Genomic DNA, 23,296 nt, shown 5'->3' on the forward strand with positions numbered 1-23,296 from the left:
AAATTAATAAAATTTATTTATTAAAAACAATTTAATATTTATATTGATCAAATAATAAAAAATATTAAAAATTATTGGCTCTTAAAATTTTTCATATTTTAATATCTACATTTATTTAAATAGACAAGTAAACTGAACACTAAATCAATCTAAATTAATTTCAATAAGCAACTTCTTTAATCAGACATTGTTGCTCCTTTTTTAATTTTATTTTGCTAAATGATTGTTACATATATTACGATAATTTAACTTTTGTGTAATGATATCATAAAAGAGTTTTATACGAAATCATTTAATTGTATGTTTTTGTATCAATAAAAAATAATTAATTTTTATATTTATTAAAAGTTATTTATATACATAATTAAATTAGATGCTTTTGTAAATTGTTTTACTAAATATTAAAATTAAACTCATATATTTATATAGACAAATTACGTTTATAATAAATAACAATTTTGATAAATGAACCCAAGTGCTTATCAATTTAACCAATCACATGTTGGTTCTCAAAAATGAGCAAAACATGAAGAAACATTGGATCAATGAAAATTAAAAATAGTAACCCAAAATTCCAAAAATAACCTTCGGATGAAATTAATTTAAATCAGTGACATGTATAAACAATAAGCATGAGAATGAGACTAGACTTACCAAATATTGAACATTATTATATATATATTATTAATTTAGGTACAAAAGGTAATATAACATTAATTTGTATAACAAAAATATCATGTGTATTAAAAATCAATTATTAAATCGATTATTATATATTTATGTATAAATATATATAATATTAATTATTTTTAATATATATTTTAAATTTTAACATATATTCTATAAGAATGAATAATTTAATAATTAATATTTTTGTATAAATCTAATATAATTGTTTATAGAATAGATCACACAAACAAAACTATGTCACACTGGAGGAACTCCGATCCATGCATCTTGTCAATTTGCTAATACTACCATTATATTAAACTTATACAGGAAACTCATTTTCTTTTTGGTGCCAGAATTAAGGAATCTCTTTGATGTTGATGTCAATTATATATACACGCAAGAAAATAAATGATTATCAGAAGAAGTAATGTAGATTTGAACATATCCCATTTTCCCATTTCTTTTTCGGGTCGAAATCCATATTCCTATAAGAACAAAAAATTAAATGTTTATAAGTACGAAAAGCAATTTGAAGACAAAAATTAAGGATTAAGATGTTAAAGTAGAGATGTGAATTGAGAATTTTATAATATATTAAAAAGAAAAATGAAATATGTGTTGTTCTATATATAAATGTCCATTTTTGGGTAGGTTTATATATGGAATATATGTTCCTTTCAGCGGTATAAAATGAGTGAAAGAGCAGTTGTTTCTTTATCATAAGATATCCCCTGAAAGCTCCACTTTTCCTCCATAATTGAGCTTCTCAGTTCTGATTTTATCAGCACCTGATAATGACACGGGAAACTTAAGAAAGGACCTATGAGTTATTGCGCACACACATTGCGTCAAGGACTAATAAATCATTTCCAACTATAGCACTACACCACTATACTCCAAAATCCATTCACAAAACGTTATTCCTTCCCCAACTTCAACTCTCTTCAAAGGGTTTTAGTTAAAGGTGGAAACTGGTACGGCCAATTTTACGTGAAATTGATAACTGAGAGTCATTAGATAAAAGTTTAGTCAAATATTCAAATTATTTAAGGCTCTCAGCTATCAACTTCACGTGAAGTTGACTGCACGTGAGTTTTCACCTTTAGTTAATATGTTTGTATTTTTTAGATATATTCAAGTTATCAAATAAAAAAATTTATAAGAGTATAAAAATTTAATCTTTTAACGTATTTGTTATGTATTTATTTTTTTTAAATATATTAATAATAATTTTAAAACGCATGTTAATTAAATCCATATAATTAATATCATCCCATTTATTTGCATTGAGATATCGGATGTCTGCCTTTTACCAGGCAAACAACTTTATAAGACCAATTAATATCATCCCATATAATTAATATTATTTAAAAAAAATCTCATTAAAATTAACTGAATTTGATTAAAGTTAGCCAAATTTTCTTAATAGAAAAATTTGGATGTGAATTGAATTCCAAAATCCAAATCTCCAACAGCATACTCTTCATAACTTTGTTTGCGGTAGAGAGAGAAAGAGAGAGAGAGAAAAGCAATAGAAGAGTGTGTGAATGGTGAAGGGTAGATAGTAGAGACAAAAGGGGGTAGTAAGTAGTAACAGTTTGGCCGCCACTTAAATGAAGTTATCAATTTGTGTCTTTGGCTGAAGTGGCACATACATCTAGCTAACACGCGTGCAACATAATCAGCAAGCAAAATCTTAATTTCCCCCTTAATCTCTTTTAATTTTATTCTAATCGACTAATCTTATTTTATGAATTAGAGTCATTTTGGATTGTTTTTAAAAAAAAAATTATTTTTTATTTTTTTTAAATAAATAAACAAAAATTATTTTATATTTAAATAAATTTTAAAAAAATTTAAATATTAAAAACGTCTTCATTTTTAATTTTTAAAAAATAAAATATAGTTCACTTTTAAAAAAAAAAATATTTTTTAATAAAAATATTTTTTATTTAAATAAATCAATTAAAATCAACACTTAAACTTGATTTATAATTTTTTTTAAAAAATAAATTATAAAAATTAGTTTTTAAATTATGATTTTTTTAAAAGTTTTAATATTTATATTTGATAAATTAAATAAAAATAATTTTTAATAAGTACAAACAATAATAAATATATTTTGTAAAATAATTTTAAAATTTAAAATATTATAATAAACGATAATATAAGAATTAAACTTGAATATTAATTAATATATGAAGTTATATTAGTAAAATTATATTTAAAATTTCACTTTATATGTTTTAAAAATTATTCTTATTTTTTGAAAATTACAAATATAAATATGTAATTTTTTTATTTATTAAATACAAAATAAAAAATTTGTGATTTTAAAAAACACAAACACATTTTTGAAATATTTTACGAAGTCAGGTCTTGTACTATTCTAAATTAGATTGTGGGCCTCATTTTAAATGGTCCAAATTTATAAATATCAATAAATGATATTTAGACTATTTTTTATGTTAGTAAAATTATTTAATCTTTTAATAATAAAAATAGATTGACTAAAAAATTAGCTCTGATTTGTATATCTAAATTGAAATAAATTAAAATAAATCATATAAAGAAGAAAAAGTTAATTTAATCAGGCTATTAATTAGAACAAAAAGAATTAGATAATTATCTATTAATTATTTATATTTGTAGTTAAATTAAATGTTAATTTAGTGTTAAAAATTATAATTTTAGTAATTATCAAAATATTTGTGTTTAATAAAAATTAAGAGTCTAATGTAAAGTCTAACACGTTATTTTAAGGTATTATTTCATTTCAAATACACTATTATAATTATAATTTCTAAATCAAATGACCTAATGTGTTTCTTTTTTCTTCATAATTAACAAAAGTAGTTAAAAATAAGTGAATATAATTTGTTTATAAAACTGACCCAACCAAGTTTAATTAATTTACGGTATAATTAATTAAATATGTTAGACCAATTATTTGTCTTTCAGTCAATAAGAGAGTAACTATGTCCACATCATATTTAATAACTTCATTGATCCTCCAGTTTTTGGTTCTGATCTTCACACACACATGAATTTACCTCTCGACGATCAATCCAATCAGTGGGTCCTAAATCTCCTGACAGATTTTTTTCGTACAGAATTGATCATGAATTCTCTCTTCATTTAAGAATCCACTTGATTTAACAACTGTGAAGTGAAGCCATGTATATAGCTTGCACAAAACAAATTTGTATAATTTAATAATAACCAACCACTTTGCTTTAAAGAATATACGATTTTTATTAATAATATATGAAACGAATATAGTGAATACAGCGTATGGGATATGAATAATTGAGGTCTTGATTCTATCTCAATGTATTTTTACATTTCTAGACAGACACATAATTGTATCCAACAAAAAAAAATTATAAATGAGTTTAAATCTTAATTTATTCTTAACATTTAAAATAGTTCATTTTTTATCTCAGAAGTTTTATTTTGTTTTATCTAATTTTTAATTAAAATTAAAATATTTTATTTTAAATTTAATTTTTTGTTATTATTATTTAATTATCTGTCTTTCTAAAATATAAAGCATAGTAAAAAAATTATTTAGAATAAAGTATAATTTTAAATAAAAAATTATAAAAACTAATTTTCAGTTAGTTAATATTAACTAATTTTTATAAACAAAATTAAATACTAAAGTAATTTACCACAGATGATAAAAGTCGTTAGCGTCACTAGTTAATACTAATTATTTTTTCCCCTTAACTTCACATAGCCAATTAAACAGTTATCCAATTTGGTGTGCTATACTATATACTATACGGAAGAATTTCAAATGTACCAGAAATATCGGTATTCCAATTATTTTAACCGTTGATCTGAATTATAAAATATATATAATATATATTAATTGAAATCAACGGTTAAAATAACTAGAACACTAGTATTTTTAGTACACTTGAAAATTTTCTTATACTATATGAAAAATAATGGTATACATTAAAACATATTTTTTTTTGTACCAGCGTATTTATTAGGCCGAAAGTCTAATAATTAATCTTTTGGGTACTGTAAAGATAAAGTGGACGACCCTCCCAAACAAACAAATTTCATTCTTATCTTTCAATTAATATTGAATTCGAAAGAGATGGTTAAAAAACACAGACCCTCATCTATTTGTGTCAACTTACGTTGATAAATTAAAACATATTTAATCCGATCAAACTATATATATATATCATTGAATGAAACTATAGATTAAAAACCAACAAAGCAATAGTTACTGTATGAATATTATAACAGTTATGATTTTTTAATTTAATGATAAATCTTTCATCTAAAAAAAATATATGAAAAAAGAAAAAGAAAAGAAAGTAATTGTCCCGCCATGTGTGTAGTAGTGTTGGGCACATGGGAAGTTAAAAGGGTATTGGTTGGTTAGGTGTTGATGTAGTTAGGGTTAGGGTTAGGGTTGGAAAAGGAGTTTGTACGCGAATCCGTCACAAGAGCGTAAGAAGAAAAAGCAACGCAAAGTTGAGACTTGAGAGACGTCACTGCTCATGGTGGGGTCACACAAACCCTAGCTACCATAGCCCTCTACCAAGCAACCTTTTTTCTTCTCTTTTTTTTTGTTAATTTTTTTTATCTGTTTCGTTCATTTTCGCTATTCTCTCACTTTAAGTCACGTCTATAGACAGTTGTATGATTGACATTAAGAAAAAGGAAAAAGAAATTATTTTCAATAAAATTAATTAATTACCGTAGAGAGTTGGATTTATTGCACCTAAACAAATAGTACCATGAATGAAATGAAGCGATCATAAGGATAAGAATGGTGTGGCAACTGGAAACAGTTACCAGATACGAATAATTTTAGGTTCGTTTTAATCTTGCATCAAATTATAGGAGAGACTCACTTTAATATCTAAAAATTGAAAACCAATAATTCAGTCTTAAGTTGTGTTGACGAGTCATATTAACTTGTTACTATACCTGCTATTACTATAGCATCATAGTTTATTAGTTTAGTTTTACTATATTAACTTGAGAAAGTAATGGATTAATGAGATTTAGGCCCAATTTGAAAAAATAACTTAATTAAATAGAAATAAATGAGTATATTAAAATAAATTTATAAATAAGTTATTTTGTATTTGGATTTTTAGTTTTAAAAGTGCTTATTTTATAAAAATGTAATAAAAAGTAATAGTATTATGAGAGAAGTCATTTTTTTTAACTTCTCTATAAGTTTCTAAATAACTTCTTAGAAATTAATACTACTACTTTTTATAAGTTAAAAGCTCAAAAAAATTATTTTTAAGCTTTTCAAACAGGTCCTTATTTGCCAATGAATTATTATTAGTATAAGACAAGATTTAAATTTCAATACTATGAATTAATTATTCAACCAATTCAATTAATTTACAAATTAATTATAACGTATGTTATTTTATATTGTAAAAGAATTTAAATAAGCTATCATATTACTTATAATTATACATAAGTATATATTAAAATTAGTTACTTAAATCAATTATCAATATAAAATATATATTAAGATATAAAATATTATATAAATAAATTAAACTATAAATATATTTATTTATAAATATATGATGACTAATTTTAATTGATGATTTTAATATATATATATAAAATAAGTTTTTTTATATAGAATATATTTTTTCACTGATGAGAATTGATCTTTTAAGAAATATAAATTTGTTAAAATGTCCAATTAGGTTTTATGTTAATACAACAACAATAAAATCTTAGTTCGTCCGGTAGTGTCAACTAAATATAGATTAAACAATGTTATTGAGTCTTATTATATATCATGTCTATAATAAAATTATTTATACGTAAATTTTCTTTATTTATTTCATATATGATTTTAATGGATAATTAGATTTTATGTTAATAATTAGAAAATCTTTATAATAGTTAGCATGGTGGCACATGTTAAAGTAACTGGCAATTTGTGCCAAAATTGAAAACGACATTTACTAATCCTTTTTGGGTAAATCAATCAATGATTATGACACAGTGTATAACTTATGAACAGCCAAAGATGGTAACAAACACTTTCATAAGAGGCTTAAAGGAGGCAAGCAGCTTTTCTACAAGTGTTGTTGGTGTTGTCATTCGAAAAAAAGATAGAGCTCTTAATTTAATATCAATGACAAATCTTAATTTGGTGTTATATTATTTGATTGATACTACTATCTATCCCAAAGTTCATCATGAGTATTTACTTTTTGTGCTAGAACATGAATTGACTTCTCCACATTGTAAGCTTATTATAGATTATTAAGGTGACAATATTTATATTCAAATCATAAACTATGTATATAAATAAAACTTGTTATTTGTGGCAAATGGGGTTGAGGAAAGGACCAATAACAAAATGAAAAGCGTCCTATTAAAGCATGTTGGGCTGCCATTCCAAGTAGGTGTGGGTCTATTCCTTCTTCACTTTTTCTTCTTTGTTGCATAATCTCTTAAGGAATATGGATTTATAGCCCACTCTATGCTTCCATTTTTATGATATTTTTCACTCTTGTGTCAAAAAGAGTAAAAGACATTAAGACAATAGTAATTGGACGTTAGGTACTCTCATTTTGAAGGTTTCTTAGGCATATTATATTCCATGTTAAAAATCCTACTTTTCTTTTAAGAATAAATTACCATTTGTACCCATGAAATATATAGACGCTGACAAATGTATCTATATAAGAATAAAACGACAATTGTAACCACGGAAGATGGCTTTCGTGTGCCAAAAGTACCCAGAAGTGGGTTATGTTAGGGTACTTGTGGCACACATAAACCATCTTCTATAGTTACAATTGTCGTTTTATTCTTATATGGATACATTTGTCAGCGTCTGTACCTTTCATGGATACAAATAGTAATTTATTCTTTCTTTTAATTCCACGTTAGTTATTATTAATAGGTCATCAAAATTCACAAAAATGGAGCATTATTATGAAATATGTGACCCCAAAGGAGCATTATTCAAACTCTAGAATGTAAAGGAAATATATATCACTTTTTGAAGTGACTAGTGATTAATTACATGACACATCTCACATCAAAATTTCTAAGCACTAGTTAACTAGTGACTAGTGCTTTTTTCTTTATGCTAATACATTTTTTGCTAAGGCTTTGAATGGTTTCCTCGTCATCATTTTAGAAGACAATTCAAGACGTTTGCCTAGTTAGCTAGTTTCCATGCATTCCTTTTCTCCCTCAATACATGCAACAAAGCTGCCAAAGTCAAAATTCATTATATTCTCTTTTCTTTTCATGTCATTTTGTTTTAGCATCACAATTATTATATTTGCTACATATATATATAGCCAAGGCTCAAATCCATGTTGATGCTTCGGACTGGAATTCAAGCCCTACCCATTCATTATGGAATAATGTCTAAGCCATGTTATTATTACTTTACCAATTTTATACCTAATAATTTTCCTATTAATCTTTTTATTTGAACCTAACGAAAATAAAAGGGCAAACTAACATTTTTAATCTTCAATGTATTAGTTGATGGTAAAAATTCATGTGAAGTCGACTTCACGTGAATTTGATAGTTGAGAATCGTTAGATGAAAATTGAGTCAAATCAGTCAAATCATTTAATGGCTCTTAATTATCAACTTCACGTGAAATCGACTGCACCTGAGTTTCCACTGTTGGTTGAGTGAAAAAATAATTCTTCAAAATATTAATACTTATATAGTTGTGGTAATCTCGTTTATATCCTTTGAAATATTAGGAATTTTAATGTGGTACACTGAAAGTAAAGAATGCATCAATAGGGTTTAGGGTTTAGGGCTTCTATGTTAAACAAATAATTAAAAAAAGGTGAATTAAAAAGTTGTAATAAGCTCAAAAAAAAAAAAAAAATCACGGATTATATATCCACCAAGAGAATTACTATTTATTATGAATTGAGTAAGTTTAATTCAATCACAAGCAATAATCTAATTAACAATTTGGAAGCCTAATACTATATTAAGAATTAAGTAGTTTCCAACTGAATCCTAAACTAACTTGTAAATTAAGAAAAGGGTCCTCTCCATATTCTTTTAAAGTTTATGATTATGGCCATAATCATAACGTGAAACCCTAAGATTACTAACTAACCACATGATTTTTGGATTAGAAGAGACACGTTTGATAGAAGAATATGTTAGCAAGGAGTGGTAGGGCCAATTATCTGTACACCACACAAGACATGGGAGTGAAGCCCCACATGTTAGTACCTTTCTTCCACTCAGCAATCTTTTAAGTTAATTTGGTTCAACTTAGGGAGTCACATATGGCACCTTATATTATAGTATAGTTGAAAATTTGGTCCGATATGTAATTCATGTTTTTCTTCACTCGTGTATCTTTGGCTCACAATTTTTCCAACACAAAGCAAATCTTTCTTTTCTCATTAGCATATTTAGCTTTCCAAATAGAGTGGCACTAGTAGCGTGCTTTTTGGGGTCTTTTCCTCAATATCTTTTCAGGTGCTAAGATAATGGTTATTAGATATTGTTCTGGGACACTTAGATTTGTTTGTTTAATTGAAAATCAATGTCAAGTTGAAGGATTAGGATTTTAATTAACCAATCTTACAAGATTTTAATAGTTTACTGTTTTATAATTACTTCCACATCGAATACCATTTGTTGTTGTACAGTTCGAACGTGAGTGTTTGTTTTTCTTCCCTCGTCTAATTCATGTCAAGTCATGCTGCCACGATTGGTGTTTTTGCTCTATGATTTCTGTAAAAAGTATTCTTTTTCGTCTTTAAAAAAAAAGAAAAAGAAAAAGAAAATTCTTCTAGTATATGGTTTAGTATTAAAAGTCATAGATTTTAGTTAATGATACCAAACATGTTAAAATAAGTTAAAGTTATAACATATTCTGCTTTTCTTTTTTTTTTCAGTGCTAAGCTTAAAGTATGATTTTTTTTTTCATTTGGTATATCAAATTATGTTTTCTATTGCATGCACTGGTAATAGGCTATAGTTGGGGTCCAAGAACTACAGATGGAAAGTGAGAAAGCCCATTTGTTGAGAAAAAAAACAAAGAAGAAAAGGTGACCTGAAAGGCAGATGCTGGCAAGTGGTAACTGGGAAAACTAATACAGAAAAAGAAATGCCTCCACATAAGACCATATATATGTATATATATATATATATATATATATATATATATATATAATGACAAAAGAAAAAGGCCAAATATATATATGCAGCCAAAATAAAAAACTGTAAAAAACTAAAAATATATATATATATATATATATATATATATATATATATATATATATATATATATATATATATATATATGCAGTCGAGGCTTGGTAAATGGCAATATTACGTGCTTCAATGGGGAGCTACACATGGGTTCGAATCCTTAGTGAGGAATATAGAATCCATAACAGTGGGGTTGAATAGGTGTGTGATGCGTAAGATAAAAAAAAAAAGACCAAATATATCTTAGAAAAATTTTCAAGTGTACAGTTGTATCGGTGTTTCAATTATTTTTAATCGTTGATCTTAATTATAAAATATATATATAATATATATAATTAAGATCAACGGTTAAAAATCACTGATACACCGGTATGATGGTACACTTAAAAATCTTCCATATTAGCAGAAAAGTATGTATATATAAGACCAAAAGTTCATTAACATAGATCATGGGTTATTAATCGGCTTTAAATAATCTGCGTTAAAACTATTGTATAGCGCATATTTTTAGAGATAGCAATACCACCCGAATTCGCAGGTACCTACCCCGCCTCTACCCGCTCGAGGCGGGTAATTACCCGCCCTGCACCGGGGCGGGTTTTTAGTGGGGCAGATTCTTGGGCGGGGCGGGGTGGGGTTTAGGTAATACCCGCCCCGCTATATATATAATATATGTAAAATAATTAGTAAATGATTAATAATATTGTATCATATTTAAATTTTTACTTTAATTTATGTTATGTATGTGTTTATGTTGTATGTGATGATGCTTATATAAATTTTGAAATTTAATTTTATTTATTGAATTTTAATAATTATAGGGGCGGGTAGGAGCGGGACGGATACCCATAAAAACGGATTAGGGGTCAACGTTTTATTACCCGCGGATAGAAGCGGGACGGATTTTATGCAGATTGTTGTACGGCGGGGTGAGATCGGGTTTGTTGCCACCCTACATATTTTAGATGAACCTTTTCTGCTCAATTAAATCATTATCTAAATTAAAAATTAAAATATTGGAGAAATCCTTAGAGTGATTTCTCTACCGGTTACCTTAGGATAATATAGAGAAGAATGATTAGAACAACCAAGTTATTCCGAAAAGTTAACTTCAGTTTTATTTAGCAGCTTCAGCTCGAATGTCCCATAAAGCAAAATCACTACCTTTATGTTATTTTGCTTCTCATTGTTAATTGGGCATGCTTGCATAGCCTAAACAAAAAAATGTCTCAGGCAAGTTTTTACTTAAATGATATATAGCAGTAAGTAATGTGGCGTATAATCCTGCATTTCAAGTGTTTGTGCTATCAATGTCATTTGGACCGACGAGTACAATGACATATTATATCAACCATGACATCCTGCTCTAACAATAGAATTAGGTCCAAGGCTAATCCATTTGAGCAGCAAAATCATAATATCCCCTCTCCCTTTTTGCTTTTGTCAATAACCCTCAATAGAACTAGTTCACTTCATCGCAGCTGCTAGAATTTCTGGATGACAACTGAATTTGCAAGTCCGGCCTGCTCTATTGTCTGAGTTTCGTCAGCTAGAACCTTTGGGGGGAAACCCATCATTTGAAGTTGATAATTCCGCTGTCCCCCGGGTCTAGATGCATCGATGAAGCCACGGATGTCGCTGATCGTGTGATGGTAATTAAAATTTGATATTAAGCGGGTTCCATCAGCTAACCTAAGTTGTATTGAAGTTGATGGCAATGACTGATCGACTACCAGGCTGGCTGAAGAGGCTGGAGCAGCGTTGGAAGTTGTTGCTGCGACGGTTGCCTCAGGTGTGGCCGAAGTAGAGCTGCTTCCCAGAGTTCTTCCCGCCCCTTGAAATGGAACATAGTGCTTTTCTGGTTCCTGAAATGGTAAAATGCAATTCTCATTAAAATCTTGGACATACATGATTCATACAGATGTAATTATGCATCAAAACAGAATTGATTCCATTTCAAATGCAGAGCTTCAAAATCTCCCAAACTAATAAACGAGATGAACTAAATTCTTTCTAGTGTCGTAATAAATTGGAAAGAGACAGACAAGAGAACAGAAAACTCACAGGATACTTCTCGTTCCTCCTTATGAGGTTAACGTTAACTGATGACCTCCTATCAGCAGGTTCAAGCTCTCTTGGACACTCAGATTTCTTTATGCTCTGCATTCAAACAACAATTGATATAACTATGAAGAGTAATATCAGCACAATCATCTGTACAGGACACTCAGTACTGTCTACAAGCTACAAACACCTAGCAAATTATAATATGCAAAAAATAAACTTCGTTTTCAGCCATTTCGTTATTCCCTGGATTCAATGAAGGCTCAATTATCTACCAGAGGGCACTTCTCTTTGCTTGACATAAACAAGACCTCATAACTTCTAATATTTTTACCGTCCAATCCACTTAGGGAATCAAAAATTAAAATATTTACCTCTAAAAATGAGGCATTTTCAGGATCGTCCAAACTCCTCAAAGGTCCACCATTTACGGTGAAACCATTACTCCAAAAAACAATGTTGTGAACAACAGCCTCAGGAGGTTGCTGAGAAGCAGCTCGTACAGTTTCGCCTGAGAGTAACCTGCCAGTGCCAGTAAAGCTAGTTGACCTTGGAGGTTCCTGCAGTTGATCAAGAGGCCTTTCTACAGCTCCCAGTTGCCTTGCCTGATTGAAAATTGCATCCACATCATTTCCCTTCGTAGGATCCTGAACAAGCATTCCACTGAATATATAATTGTTAAATATTCAATAAGGTACAAAATCATAAAATCCATTGAAAATATATGCATTTATTTTGAAATCCTGTGCAAATCAGAGATGTCAGGTTGTCAACAAACTGTAAATGTACACCAAATTTAAAGCATGGAAAACATGACTAGATGCATTAATCCACAAAAGCATTCATCTTGACAAGCCCCAATACTCAGACACTTTTAATCAATGAGGTCAAAAGAGACTTCAGCTAGATGTAATTGAGGTTCTAGAACAGAAAACCATAGAAGTGAAGAAAGTGAGTTCTTTATATAGAATTACAGATATTCTTAATATCCATATTTCAGAGTCAAAATTAAGCTACACACAATCAGAAACTCTAAAGGCAACAATGATGCAAAATCATGAGAAGACAGAATTAACCATGCCAAGACTAATTGTAACCATGATACACATAAATCATGCTAGTTAAAATATTCCTAAACTCTAATCTGGTTCTTTAACTGCCAGTGTACCATTCTATTTCCGAAGTGAAATGATGTTGATAATGCTAAACATAGGAAACTTAACTTCCTGAAGATCAACTGCAAATAAGTGAAAGTACACACCCCTGAATAGAATGATGTTAACGGACCTTAAAGGAAACCATGATAATGTCAATCTCCTAGCAAATTACAATTCAGCCCAATGAAATGGGGTAATTAACCTATTCAACAAAGTCCCTTTCCATTTAAAACCTAATTGTGTCCCAATAGCCTTTCAAATACGTTATATCAAACTCTACAGCGTCAAACTGAATCCTTTACATTTCCCTCCAGCTCACAAACATTAAAATGGAATCAATGAAACATGAAATTCAAATAAAAAAGTTCCAATTTTGGGGGAGAGAACCTTTTCTCGCCGCCAGTGTAATACTCCTGAGGAGCATCGGGGTCGGCGTCAAAATCAGTGGAAGGGCGGTTCAGATCGGATAGGGTACGGATTCTGCCTGCTCCGCTACTGGACGCCTTCTTGTTGTTGTCACTACTCGACGCCATTAACAGCGACTCCCGCAACACCCAAAAAGAGAGAAGAGAGAGAGGTGTGTGCCTAAGGAGAAGTCTAGTTAGCAGTTGGCTTTGTTGGCACGTGGTTATATGCGATCACTCTCCCTTGGGCATGACGCATGAGGAAAATGTTTCACAAGTCAGAGCTATCCACATCTCATTCATCTAAGGATTTTTATTTTCAGTAAATAAATGAAATAAATTGATTATGTACTTACTTATTTTGTTGGTATATGATTCCAATCAATTTAAAAGATAAAATTAACATGATTTTTTTATTATATATGTATTGGTTTAATTTTATTTTTCATTTTTATTGAAGGATTATGATCTGTATTCATTGATTTGATTTTTTTAATTCAATTTTAGTTTGAATAAAATCTATTTATAGCTGATTCATATATAATTTAAATTATATTTTATCTAAATTTTAAACTTTAAAAATTTTAAATTGTTATTTTTTTAAAAGAAAATTTTAATTATTATTTTTTTAAAACTAAATAAATCAACTAATTTTAAATCATAATAGTTTAATATAATATAACCATAGAAACTAATTTTTTTTACTTTTGAATTATGAAAAGTTACGGTACATATGTTTGACACTATTTTAAAGAAAAGCTTTTAACTTTTTGAAAAGTTAATTCACAACTTTTGAAGAAGTAGAATTATATGACTTCTCTTTTTTTAATAAGTCATTCTATCACTTATGTAAAAAAATATTTTTTGTTTCTGCTAAAAATACTGGCCTTCCACCACTATTTTCACGTAATGACTCATCTGCTGGAAGTATTGACCTTCCACCACAATTTTTAGACAATATTTCATCTGAACCACCTATTGCATATATTCCTTTCCGGTATTTTTTTATTATTTTACCACTTTATTTTTATTATTAAATTTATATTTAACATTGTGTGGTATGAAATCTTAGTTTTAATTTTATTTTTTCACATGTAATTTTATTTTTTTATAGCTTGCTATTATTTTTATAGTTAATTATAGCAAGTTCTTAACTCCAATAAAAGAGGAGGGAGTTCTAATAGGAGTAAAAAAATAAAAAGCAATAACAAAATATACATTGACACACATTTCATATTTGTTTTTTATTTTCACCTACCATATCATATACAATAAAACAGCAAATACTAACTACACAATAATTTCCTTGGCATTGCCATCGAGATTATTGTGAATTAGAATTTTGTTACTATTCACCACATACAAGAACACCGTTATGAAGTAGAAGAACCAATTTCTAATGATATTACGTGGGAAGAACCAATGCTGAAAGCGCTAGAAAAATAGAATTAATAAGAGAACAAATAAAGAATCAATTGCTTAATCAATTGTAATCTTAGTGATTAGGTTATGTAAAATCAATATTCAATATTGAAAAGTATTTGTTATCATTGTTATTTTAATATCTATTTTCTTGCGTAAAAAAATGTATTTTTTTAGTTATTTATCCAAACACTACAACTTTAAAATAAGTACTTTTATAACTAAAAATCCAAATACAAAATAACTTATTTATAAGCTGCTATTAATAAAAAGTCTTTATACTTTAAACTCTTCTTCCAAAAAAATTTATTTAAGTTATTTATTCAAACTGAGCCTTAAGTAAGTAATCAAATATCGTCTTATGCATGCAACAACTCATTAGCAAACGGTAGACCTTTAGATAGAGCTTAAATTCACGACAAATTAATCTTTGGCCTATCAGGTTGAAAATAGCCCGGACAAAAAAAAGGTTTAATATAATATCATACAAATTATAATCTTTTGAATTAAATTAATCTAAACTTTACTACAAACAAAATACTATTAGCATATAATTTAGAAATAAAAATTGAGAAACGATAAAAGACCAATACAATTTATTATTTTTTATCATTATTTTTAATTATTAATCTAATTTTTTTAGCCTAACAATTCAATAATATAATTTTAACCTATATTTTTAAATATTAATTATTAACTACTAGACAAAAATAATAAATTCTACTAATTTTCTAACATTTCTTATAAAAATTATATGGTGTGATATCATTTAAACATAAGTTTAGTATAATTTACCTGAAATTAATATAAAAATACTATAATATTATACACAACATAAATTACAGTTACCAATTCAAGAAAAAACATAAATAAATAAATAAGCTACCAATTCAATAATAGATTCAGATTCACGAGTTAGACCATAAACCATGAATACTTTGCTTAGTTGTTGTGCTTGCGTGTCCGACATTTATCAACATTCATTCAACACACGTATTTATTATGTACAACCATATTTTTATAAGAAAAATTCTCTAGACACATTTAAACATCGTTATGTATCAATATGTTCAGTTTTATTCTTAACTAGTATTATTGAAATAAATTTAAAAATAATATATATTATTATTTATTAAAATAAAAAATATTTTAAATATCTTATATAATTAAAACAAGACATTTAAAATAATTAAAAAATTAATTTATATTTAAATATCAATAAAATATCAAAATATCATTATAATTTATCTAAAAAAATACTTTATATTTTATATATACATGTCTCCCTGTATCTTTTAAAAATTTTACGAATGTTGGTATATCTAATGTCCCATATCTGTGTCAATCTCCATGTATAATAAGTTAAACCTTTCTCACATGGCCATAAATAATAAGAAATTTACCTATAACTACCTTTATCTTTACAGAAGTCAAATGAAAATATTCTAACATTAAAATAGAGACACAAAATACAGGAACAAGCAAGACCTCAGTCGGTTGCCATCCTAAGATGGGAAGAAGTTCGGAAATTCCTGCCAGCAGCAGCACTGAGCAGTGAGTTTTGCCGAATTGTGGCGCACTCTATATATTCTTGCAAAGGTGGAAGACTTTCTTGTTCACCATCTTTGGATACTTGCCCTCGAATAATCTGACCAACCACAAAAAGATGCTCTCAAATGGTATCCCTAACATGCTGGGAGTTGAAAAATATAAATTGTTCTTACCTTTGATGCCCACGATCGTTCTGCTTGCTGACAAACATCACGAATGTCTCTTCCGGACATACTGAAAAGAATGGCTACCAGTAAACAGACTAAACAATAAATGTATGACTTTATCGTGGGAATATTGATTATTGAGGTTAAGAAACTGGGGTAAAAGGCTAGTTACCAAAATCCAAATATTAAGAAGACGCAAGGGTTGGTAGGAGAAAAAATAAGCAGGTAGTTTTTGTATGTTTCTCATTTTCGACCTTCTTGTTTTGACTGCCCACCAACCAACCTGTAAGTTAATAGCCCAGTTGTGGAGGACAAAAAAGGAGACCAACTTACTCTTCTGTAGCTCTGGCAAGTTCATCTAGTTCAGGTTTGGTTAGGTGCTTTGCATATTTGGATGCTATTTGCTGACGATTACGGTGATCAGGTAAGCCAAAAGGGATCATAGTATCAAACCGGCTAACATGAAAAGAAATAGCAGTTAGAATAAGATTTGATCGGCCAAGCAAACATAGCAAGCTGCAGAGGAACTTGTATTGAAGCTCACCTGATTAATGCAGGATCAAGGTCTTCCTTTCTATTGGTAGCAGCAATCACAACCACTTTCTTATCCTGCTCAAAGCCATCTATCTGCAAAATTGATTCCTTACAACGGTCAAATTCTATTAAAATTTAAACTTTCAGCAAGTTTGACATATGGTTTCAATTAGTTGTTGAACAGATTGCTTAACAAGGGTCTATTCACACTTATTACTTATCAGGCCATTTACTATCTAATGAAAATTAAGTCAACAGCTTACTTGGAACCACTGCAGATATAATCTCATCACAAACTAAATCCTATAATCAAAACAATAATAAACCTTTTTTCTCTTTGGCCTATTTATTTACATAGATCACTCAAGACTAAGCACTTAAAGGCTGAATACTTGTTAAAGCTCAATGTTAGGACCATATTAGTTACAATTCATTCATGTGAAATTAGTATAAATAGAAGGAATAGGGTAGAGATAAGTGTCTCTAGTCAGTTGGGATCTTTTGGGAGAGATTGGGGATCTAAAATTCCCTTATAAGAGTATTTGTAAATTGCAATTCGTCTAGGATTCTTCTTGGCATATTGTCAAGAATTTCTCAAAATATACACAGGGTTATATATTCTTCTCTTTCTTATTTGTAACAGGGCTAACACACTACCACACAATTTCAACAGACATAAAGCAGCAGGACATGAGAATAACCTGTCGTAACAACACTGACAATATTCTCCTTGTAGCTTCATGCATTTCATTATCCCGAGCAGCAGCAAAAGAATCAATCTGTATCCCAAAAAAGAAGACAAAGTCTCAATCAATATGCAAGGTACATAAAAAAGAAACCATTAAGAGAATGAGAGCCACATAGCAACTCCTCAGAAAAATGTCTAGCTTCATTACCTCATCCAGAAATATAATAGCACCATTAGGAAGTTCATTTGCAAGTGAAAACACTTTTCCCAGAAGGCGTTCACTTTTACCGTAGTATTCAGACATTATAGCCTCAAGTGGAACATATAGCAAGGGGACACCCTGCCAAGTCAAAGCATGCGCCCTTGAGTTTTTTATTTACACTCAAATTCAATTCATCATGTCATACATAATTTATCCTCAACGAATTAGAAGACATTTTCAAATAAGCTGCAGCTGAATAATTGACCAAGCATTAGGATATTCCGAAACCATTGCAACAATAAAGCTATATGGATAGGCTGAAAGTAATAGATTAAAAAAATAGCATACTGCTTGATTGGCAATAACGCGAGCACAAGAAGTTTTCCCTGTACCTGAAACCATACAAATGGGCCATAGAGACATCATAACTTGAAGAATGAAAACAAAATACTGTGCCAACATACTAGGAATAATCTTTTTATTGAATTGAGATTCCGACGTCATAGAATAATAACTTGATAGGTGCAATTTTGTTATCAAAAATAGCAAAGGAGCTCTTACTCAATCTGTAGGATCCCATACTAGAAACAATAGTAGTTTGACGGTCATTGGAATATTCGGTATAGAGAAAATGCATCTATGTAGCTTCATGTATTATTAATGTACAAACTACACAAAAGGAGCTATGTAAACAGAAAAATGTTCACTACTTTTATTGACTATTTTCCCAAAAAAGCAAAAGCCTTCTTTTTTATAATAATAATAATAATAATAATAATAATAATAATAATATCCACACCCCACTACTTTTATTGATTATTTTCACACAAGCAAAAAACTTGTCATTTAAAAAACAAAACAATTGTAATAACCACACTCTTGAACGTATTATTTAAACAAGAGCTTTTTTGTATACCTGCTCAGTAATGGAAATTCTCCTTGTCATCCAAAAACATTTCTTAATAAATAAATAAACAAAAACACTGGAAAATCTTGGAGTAAAGACCCAAAATTGCCCTTGACATTTGCGTTACACCTCAAAATGGCCCCCGAAATTTCAATGAACCTAATCCGGACCTCCAAATATCAATTCTTGACTCATGTTAATCCCTCGGTTCATCTCTATTAGTTCAACTCAAAACCCTAATGGAAAGATACAGAACGCCTTACTATTGCGCCATGGAGGAGAAAGAGAGGAAGGTCAATGGGTTTGGGCTGGGGGAGAGAGCGTATTTTAACTCCATTTTTAAATGATGTCGTTTATTTCGTTAATTTGCATCATCAACAAAAGGTGTTGTTTTCATTAAATCACCTTTAACATACCAACTTAGCACGCCGTTAACAGAGATGAACACAGGGGATAAAGTAAGTCGCGAATCAAATTTGGGGAGTCTGGATTGGGTTAATTGAAAATTTGGAGGACCATTTGGGTCTTAACTCGAAAACCATGTCACATTCAGTTGTTTCTAAATTCTTCTTGTTGGATATAAAGAATTCCTCCTTAATATCAATAGCTCGAAGTTATTTTCAAAGTTCAAACTTCACAGACATGGTTTCCTTCAGGGAAACAATCCTAACCGAACAGCTCTTTTCTACCCCTTTGGTGAAACAGTTAAGTATTTTTTAAATAAATAAATAAAATGAAATTTAAAAGCAAAAGAAAAAAATATATATTATTCCAACCTAAACATACCCAAAAGACTTGACTTTACTAAACGGTGAATTAAAGGGGCCAAAATTGCACACCTGGTGGACCTTCAAACAGCACAGCTCGAGGCCGGTTTGATTCAAACTTATGACGAGTCCCTCGTGCAATATTGTCATATACTTCAGGACTATGCAAAGCCAACAGTATTGTATCTTCTATTACTCTGCAAAATAAATAATTTAAGTAAACGAGTATATTTATACAGACATAAAGGGAAACAAATTATTGTAAGTAAACATGGGTGAATGCTAATGTGCTCTGGAAAAATTAAGGAATGCAGCACTCCTTGAACTTTAAAGCCTGAATTCTAAACCCTAAATCCTAAGCTTTGAATCCTAAACCCTGAATTCTGAACTCTAAGTCACTAATATAAAATATAATAAATGGAGGGCTAAGATTTGTTTAATTTGCAATGAGTGCAGCACTCCTTACTTAGTAAGGAGAATTTAAGGATGAACCCACAACAATACAACATGATACTGAAAGGGAAATAAACTAACCCAAAAAAAAAAAAAAACTGCAGTGTTACAATTTTGAATTTTCTGACATAAATTGTTATCCCGCCATTCAACCTTGTTGAGAATGACGGTCTAATCTTTCTTTCTCTTAAAAGTTCAGATACAATCTAGAATCTATTCTTTCACTGACTACAAATGTACAAGGCCTCAATTAACAGAAATTAAGCACAAACCCAATAAAGTTTTCTGCAATAAAACACATAGTGTACAAATGAGTTCATACAAAGTCATAATTAAGTTCCTAAAAGGATTAAATAAGTGATTTAATCTATCTTACTTTGGGCTGCTTTGCCAGAACCATTTGCTTCACCATATGAATAAAAAGTTCAGCTAGTTTAAGAAAAATGGAAAGAAAAGAAATATGGTGTGTCCAAATTTACATACCGTTTTTGATGTTCATATCCAGCAATGTTATCCCATGATACCTCACCATTTGATATACCAATGGGTTCATTCAATCCATAAATTCTCACTCCCATGGCCTCAAGACTAGAAATAGATTTATCTACAGATGGCGACTGTTCAGTCTCTTCCCTTGACTTCCTTTCCAGGGGGGAACTTCTTTGTCCCATCTTGCTACCAGCTAATTGCAAAACAGAGACGAAAGCATCAAGCTCTTCAGGACTCAAGTTCCCTTGCTTAATAAGTTCAATTTCCTGCGATATTAGCAAGAACAATATAAAAAGTGTTGACCTCCTTTATTACCTCTATATTTACAAAAGCACAATCTGTGAACACCAAACAAAAATTGCAAAATTAAATACTGACAGCTTTATCTGAGCCAATGAGAGAATGAAAAAAGAGTATGCAAAGATCTCCATCATGTCCATTCATATCTATTGAAGATGGATCATCCCCTTGAATATGCTTTTTCTTGGACGGATGAGTAAGGGCAAGCTGCCAAGCCACTGTGCTGGATAATTATTTGCAAGAAACATCAATGATTTTAACAAAATTATGACTACAAAATCTGTGTAATAAGTTTAACCATGCACATAAATTGAGAATGAACAACCTGTCCCAAGATCGCAATAGCATATCCGATCCACCTCCGTTCCCTTCAGCTTTCAGTCCAAGATTTGTTGCGAGATTTGCAATAAGTTGCGGGACTTCACAGGCAGGAGGTATTTGAAACTTAACGCTGACCTGCAATTGCAATTTTAATCACCATATATAGTTTGATTTCTAATAGAGGCAAAGGACATCATCAATATAGGACAGTCTTTGATAATTGTGTTTTGCTTTTTTAAGTGGGGAAGAAAATCGTAGAATGTAGTTCAAAGACAAAGTTGTTGGAGGAAAACTGAGGTTGAATTTGATCGATATCACAAGAGATCACGTGAAGCTAAAAGGCTAATAAATTGCAAAGACACTCCCGGTTATATTTAAAATAAGGATTCTGACAACAGAGCAGTCGTTACGTAATCAAGAAATACATAAAATCTTCAGAATTTTTCTATGCTTTCATCGTATTCAAAACACAAAAATTCATATATTGGATATCAGTGCCTTAGTTAGATACACCTTTAAAATGATATTGGATATCATATTGTAAAAGGACAGATATACAGACAAATTTGATTGCAATCAGACTTAACACTGCTTAAAAATTGCGTTGGTATTATAGTTTCCAGAATTAAGGACCATTTTCACATATAATATATTAATATATCCGTATAATAGCAGTGTAGAAACTGATGTAAGCAGCTAAAATCCCGTATACTTATTTCAACTGAGACATAAACCAAAAAAGAACCATCACCAACTTTTTCGAACATTTGTTCCCAAATGTATCATCTGACAAGTAAACCTGAAGAGGCAAATCATGGAATAACAAAAACAGAAAGAAAAAAAAATGAGTAACCTTTTGTCCTTTAACAGCAACAGTGAAGCGAGGATAAGAACCATAACGAACTCCTTTCTTCCTAAGCGACTCCTCAATGCGCTCGCGTTCTTTCTTCGCAACAGCGTGCACATCCTCAGCGCCGCCAACGCCACCGCGATCGGCATCAGCATACACCGTCTCCGCCAATCCAATTCCGAAAGCACCAGCTAACACAGCCGGAAGCAACGAATACGGTGCCTGATAGTGATCATCACGTGAGGGTCCGGATCCCAAAACTCGAGGCACGGCGAATGAAGCAAGTGCTGATTCTAGAGAAAACGTTAAAATAAATAAATTAACAATGTTTGATCGAATTTCAGAAATTGCGAAATCACAGAAAGGAAAATCAGAAGAGGAAGGAAGGTTACTGTGAGGGGAAAGGGGGCGAGAGATTAGGGTTCGGAGGGGGCGTGCTGTTCTAGCTAGGCGCTGCATTAGTGCCATTGGCAGAGTGCAGAAGACGAAAGAGAGGCGTAGGCGTAGACGTGTATGCGTGGTAGTGTATGCTAGAAATGCCTTAGACTCGAGTCCAGGCAGGTGAGGGTTTAAGACTCGGGGGTTTAGTGCCACCGGCTAACTAAACCACTCCTTTCTCGAAATTTCTTGGTTTCTTGCGCAAGTAACAACAGCGAGTAATAATTCCTAATTCATATTAGATAGATTAAATTGGCTACTGGCTACTGGCTACTGGCTACATATATTTTCTTACAAAATAAAAAATAAAAATATTTATTACTTTCAATATCAGATTTTCTTAAGAAACCTTTCATTTTCTACATTACCTAAAACATATTAGTATTTACCAAATTCAACTAATCTCTCAGTCAACACAGTGGTGTTAGAGTTTTTGTGGATAACTGTCCCCCCCCCCGGGGCCCTTTTAAGCTCTCATTTCTTAATACTCCTAACTATGTCGAGAAGAAAAATTAGAGAAAATATTTTAGAAGGAAAGAGGGTGAATAATTTTTTTTTACGGTATTTTTTAATTTGATAGATTAAGGACTAATTTTTTATAAATCTAAACTCTATTTAAAAATTTGTTGCCAGCCAATGAGTTGTTATATACACAAAGCAGAATTTAAATTTTGGACCATC

At 30.0% G+C, this 23,296-nt stretch overlaps 2 protein-coding genes across 2 annotated transcripts; both read right to left on the bottom strand.

Annotated features, from left to right (window-relative positions):
* Positions 1 to 11,128: 11,128 nt before the first annotated feature.
* On the bottom strand, positions 11,129 to 13,850 carry LOC112741254 (plant UBX domain-containing protein 4). Its single transcript, XM_025790149.3, has 4 exons — positions 13,510 to 13,850; positions 12,340 to 12,628; positions 11,966 to 12,061; positions 11,129 to 11,766 (listed from the first exon to the last, which is right to left on the bottom strand). Exons 1-4 carry the CDS (start codon positions 13,653 to 13,655, stop codon positions 11,386 to 11,388), a joined length of 912 nt encoding a protein of 303 aa, XP_025645934.1. The 5' UTR covers positions 13,656 to 13,850; the 3' UTR covers positions 11,129 to 11,385.
* Positions 13,851 to 16,241: 2,391 nt separating this feature from the next.
* LOC112741255 (uncharacterized) lies at positions 16,242 to 23,071 on the bottom strand. Its single transcript, XM_025790150.3, has 13 exons — positions 22,570 to 23,071; positions 22,181 to 22,470; positions 21,332 to 21,462; positions 21,085 to 21,229; positions 20,701 to 20,972; positions 19,837 to 19,961; positions 18,439 to 18,482; positions 18,097 to 18,228; positions 17,902 to 17,979; positions 17,211 to 17,293; positions 17,000 to 17,122; positions 16,673 to 16,733; positions 16,242 to 16,596 (listed from the first exon to the last, which is right to left on the bottom strand). The coding sequence occupies exons 1-13, from the start codon at positions 22,643 to 22,645 to the stop codon at positions 16,438 to 16,440; spliced, it is 1,719 nt and encodes a 572-aa protein (XP_025645935.1). The 5' UTR covers positions 22,646 to 23,071; the 3' UTR covers positions 16,242 to 16,437.
* Between the last annotated feature and the right edge of the window lie 225 nt (positions 23,072 to 23,296).

This window comes from Arachis hypogaea, chromosome 14 (assembly GCF_003086295.3).
Source record: "Arachis hypogaea cultivar Tifrunner chromosome 14, arahy.Tifrunner.gnm2.J5K5, whole genome shotgun sequence".
NCBI lineage: Eukaryota > Viridiplantae > Streptophyta > Magnoliopsida > Fabales > Fabaceae > Arachis > Arachis hypogaea.